The following is a 4,546-nucleotide window of genomic DNA, read 5'->3' on the forward strand; positions in this document are numbered from 1 at the left end:
AAATAGTTCAGTTTTGTATGTAATGGAAAAGTGACTATATTTTGTATAGTGTTTTTATAAAGTAAATTTAGAAAAATGTTTGGTGCATTTTTTGTTTGTTAATATGTATTTTTTTTTTAAGTAACGGCCAGCGGTAGACAGTGAGTTGATCATAGCCTATATGTTTTTATCAATTTAGCCTTCTCAAATCATCGCGACTTGCCTACAATAAAATCTATAGATATAAAACAGTTCAAGCATATCACAATGTTAGTTTAATGTTTAACCTAGATAAATGTGCGCTGTTAGACGCATATCCAATCGTTCGTGTGGAAAGCTGAAGCTAAAGCGCGCTCGGCAGCACACGGAGGCGCCAGCGCCATCACTTGCAACAGTGGAAACAACTTAATACACAGTAATTTTTGCTCATAAAGGTAAGAGTAATACATCATTCTAAACTGTAAAGGGTCTAGTTTTATTTGTGTGCACTCACAATACCAAGAAAACCTTGTGCTTTTATAAAATAAAGAAGACAAACGCTTTCTGCTGTCTCGGGCTTGAACAGGAGCGCTTCACAATGATGAACCTAAACGCTGATGATGAACATCACTTCATAGAGTTGCTGTTTTTAAGTAGTAAAAAATTATCATCATATGTTTGCGGTCTGTTGTAACTGAAAAAAAAATGTTCATCCTGATGAATTCTGTGTTTCAGGGGTTTCTGGTGCTGGTTGGGGTGTGAGTTACAGTCCTTCACACATCTGTGCACTAAAGAACTCATCAGTGATAATGAGCTGCACTTATACATACCCTACTGGATATAAGATCATGAAAGCGTTCTGGACCAAAAACCCTGTAAAGGGTGAAGAGCCTCCAGATCTGTCTGAGGATCCTGAATACAGTCAGAGGCTTCAGTATCTGGGAGACACACAGCAGAACTGCAGCATCAGACTGAGTCATGTGACACAGAAAGATGAACACATGTACTATTTCAGATTCATCTCTGATAAATCTGATGGAAAATGGACTGGTGATCCAGGAGTGACTCTTACTGTCACAGGTGACTTTCATGAGGCTGAGCTCTTCTTCTGTGCATTATGTTGAATAATAATCAGTGTATGACAGCAGCACTAGATATAATGTGTGTGTTGTGTTCAGATCTTCAGGTGGAGGCTCCTGAGAGAGTGACAGAGGGTCATAATGTCAGTCTGACATGTAAAAGCAGCTGCACTCTGACTGACAGAGCAACATTCATCTGGTACAGAAACTCACAGCCATTAACTGAGAGAAGAGACGGAAACAATCAACTCCTGCTGCAGTCAGTCAGAAGAGAGGATGCAGGCAGATACAGCTGTGCTCTACATGGACACAGTTACATCTCTCCTGCTGCTCAGCTCAGTGTCACGTGTGAGTACTGATTCATTTGTTCTTTTTAAAAACGTTTTATTTATAACTTTCACAGACTTTAAAGACACAACTCTTCCATCTACACTTGACCCTCTAACGCTAGCACTCTCTATTCTACTTGTATTCAATCGACTTGTTTTCTTTTTATTTCTTAAAAAAAAGAACTTGACCCTCTAACAGATAAAACCGTCTGCTAAATAATTCAATGTAAATGTAAAATTTTGGAACTACACATGTAATTTATGTCCTCTCTAGATGCACCAAAGAACGTCTCAGTGTTCATAAATGGGTCTGGTGAAATAGTGGAGGGAGATTCAGTGACTCTGAGCTGCAGCAGTGATTCAAACCCTCCTGCAGAAATCAGCTGGTTTAAAGGAGGAACGTTTGTAGGATCTGGAAGAATCTACAGCATCTCAAACATCAGCTCTGATCACAGTGGAGAATACAAGTGCAAGTCCAGAAATGAACATGGAGAGAAATACTCTGATGCTGTGACTTTAAACGTCATGTGTGAGTTAATCATAAAACAAAAGATGCTTATTCTCTGTTTTTTTTTCTCATCTGTTAAGTTCTTATGAGTAATTTTAAAAATGTGTAAAAGGTTTTAAATAATCAATTTGGTGATTGTCATTAGATTCTCCGAGGAATGTCTCAGTGTCCATAACTGGATCTGGTGAAATAGTGGAGGGAGATTCAGTGACTCTGAGCTGCAGCAGTGATGCAAACCCTCCTGCTCTGAACTTCAGCTGGTTTAAGGAGAATCAAAGCTCAGCTGTTGGATCTGGACAGAGTTTCAGTGCACTACAGAGTGGACGCTTCTACTGTGAGGCTCACAATCAACATGGATCTCAGAGATCAGACGCTGTTACTGTCACAGGTGAAGCTTTTATTAACACACTCCTGTATCTTCACATCATTCATCAGTGTGTTAATTATGATGATCTTCATCTTTCAGTTCATCCTGGTGCTGATAGGAACGTGATTGTGATCGCAGCAACATCTGGAGGAGTATTCATCATCATCATCATCATAATCATCATCTTGTTTGCAATGTGAGTTAAATAAAAAAAAACTGCAGAGATTATATATTTTCACTTTTGTTCTGATGTATTAGAAATGGCTCATGCATTATTGATTATTAGTAATCCTTAAGAACAGCATTCATATTTTTTCATATGCTGGTAATGTCTGTCCTTATAACAGGATGAAAAGAAAGAGTGTTAAAACTGAAGATCTCACAATGAAACAGGTAAATCATCCACGACATAACTTTACAAAAGCAGAAACTAAATTAATCAAATTATGTCCTATTCTTCTCTACTCCATGAGTGACTCAAGGAAATATACTTTGTATTTTGCATCACTACATTCATGTGATTTGATAAGTCACACTTCTGTGTTCTGAGAATCTACACTTCAGACATCTCTTAATTAATAATTATGTCGTTTTTTTTTTTATTTAAAAAAAATATCTTTATGCTGATGTGTCACAGAGAGTTTCGGTTCATGACGAGTCTCTTACTAAACCTGATACAGTCAATGATGCTGCGTATGCCAATGTGAAGCCCAGCAGATTCAGAGGAGAAACTCCTGAATCCAGAGATACTGAGGTGATCCAGTACGCAACTGTCCAGTATCACCAAAAGAAAGAGACGAACAGACCGGAAGACAATGAATGTCAGTATGACGAAATAAGAGTTCATCAGCCTGATGCTGCCGAGAGGTGAGAAAAATCCAACATCACCAGCATCATCATCTAATCAGAGCTGTAACATCGTCCTGTTTGTTTTGATTTTTCAGGCAATCAAATGTTCAAACTGTGGAAGATGCATCTGTGATCTACAGCACCCTCAAATGAATGATACAGACCACCGAACACAAAGCCTGTGCTCGACTGTTTAATGAGTGATTGTTGGATAATTGTACAGTTGTGGAATAATTTACTCATCTGTTCAAACCACAACCACTATAAACATGTTCAACACCCACATTAAGATGCATTTGTTATTTTTTCGTAAAACAAAATTTTCCACCATTTGGAATTGAACCATTTCATCTTCAGACCATGTCAACTAAAGCGAAATTAATTTGATCAGTCAAACCATTTCCGACTAATGCACAAACAAATTTGTCAAAAAGCTCACCAAAGTGGAAGTGAATTTTGAACAAACATGCTGTATTGTACGAATGCATTGGTGTATTGTTATGAAGCTTGGTATGTGTCTTCAACACCAGGCCCTGAATGTAGTCAACATGTTTTGTAATAGCATGGTCAAAAATTGTAATGAAATTTCAAAAACACGCCAATATTTTTTTATGATTAATTTAGCCTATTGTCATGAAACTAGAAAAACTACTACAAGGCAAGTTTATTTATATAGCACATGTCATGCACAATAGTAATTCAAAGTGCTTTACATAGAAAGGAAGTCAATTAATCATATAAAAAAAAGAATCACAACAATAAAACAATGAATTTATAAACTTTTAAAATGATAAAAAAAATAGATTTAAAATTCATTTAAAACAGTTCATCGATATAAATGCGTCACTGTTCAACACATCGGACCTCTTTAAGATTAAAAAACACAAATGAAGACAGTTATTATATTATTGATGAAGAAACTAGAAAGGTATAACCTAAGGAACATTTCCCATTTTGTTTAAAGAGGTTTTTTCCCAGTAAGGTTTCAAGTAAATTACCTCCGTTTTCAAAACAAATCCTGAATCACATGATCTTGATGAAACAATTACTTTCTCGAAGTGACCATCTCATGCACACTTGACTTGTCTGACTGTAGGATATGAAAAATAAACTAAAAAGTGTCTATACTGACTAACAAATGAAACTAGTAACAATTTATGGAAATATATTGTACAACTACATACTCAACAACACACTATTAATTGTATAGCAAAAGTGCCATGTACAAAAAAAAAAAACTCACTTTATCTACCATATTTTGCATATTTTGTAAATGAATCAGCCTTTTAGAAAAAATAAATTAAAACCTGTAAAAACCTAGATCTCTTCTCCAGATTAGTTTTATTGTGCGAGTTCCTGAAGTTTGGTTTCATGGGAAGATCATTTCAGGTCTTACAAAAGTTCAGTGCCGTAAAACATATACAGTGGGTACGGAAAGTATTCAGACCCCCTTACA

The 4,546-nt window shown here is 36.2% G+C and overlaps 1 protein-coding gene across 1 annotated transcript; it reads left to right on the forward strand.

Moving 5' to 3' along the window:
* The first annotated feature begins 698 nt into the window (after positions 1 to 698).
* On the forward strand, positions 699 to 3,243 carry LOC107573693 (B-cell receptor CD22-like). Its single transcript, XM_016260139.1, has 8 exons — positions 699 to 1,038; positions 1,137 to 1,385; positions 1,641 to 1,895; positions 2,020 to 2,262; positions 2,341 to 2,437; positions 2,589 to 2,638; positions 2,856 to 3,108; positions 3,186 to 3,243. The coding sequence occupies exons 1-8, from the start codon at positions 768 to 770 to the stop codon at positions 3,241 to 3,243; spliced, it is 1,476 nt and encodes a 491-aa protein (XP_016115625.1). The 5' UTR covers positions 699 to 767.
* Positions 3,244 to 4,546: the final 1,303 nt, after the last annotated feature.

The sequence above is a fragment of the Sinocyclocheilus grahami genome, unplaced genomic scaffold, assembly GCF_001515645.1.
Source record: "Sinocyclocheilus grahami isolate Dianchi unplaced genomic scaffold, SAMN03320097.WGS_v1.1 scaffold2010.1, whole genome shotgun sequence".
In the NCBI taxonomy this organism is placed as follows: domain Eukaryota; kingdom Metazoa; phylum Chordata; class Actinopteri; order Cypriniformes; family Cyprinidae; genus Sinocyclocheilus; species Sinocyclocheilus grahami.

Coding starts and splice junctions, on each gene's coding strand:
- LOC107573693 (XM_016260139.1), top strand. CDS start 768: ATGAGCTGCACTTATACATACCCTACTGGATATAAGATCATGAAAGCG. Junction 2,639..2,855: donor TCTCACAATGAAACAGGTAA/ATCATCCACGAC, acceptor TTTAAAAAAAAT/ATCTTTATGCTGATGTGTCA. Junction 3,109..3,185: donor CAGCCTGATGCTGCCGAGAG/GTGAGAAAAATC, acceptor TTGATTTTTCAG/GCAATCAAATGTTCAAACTG.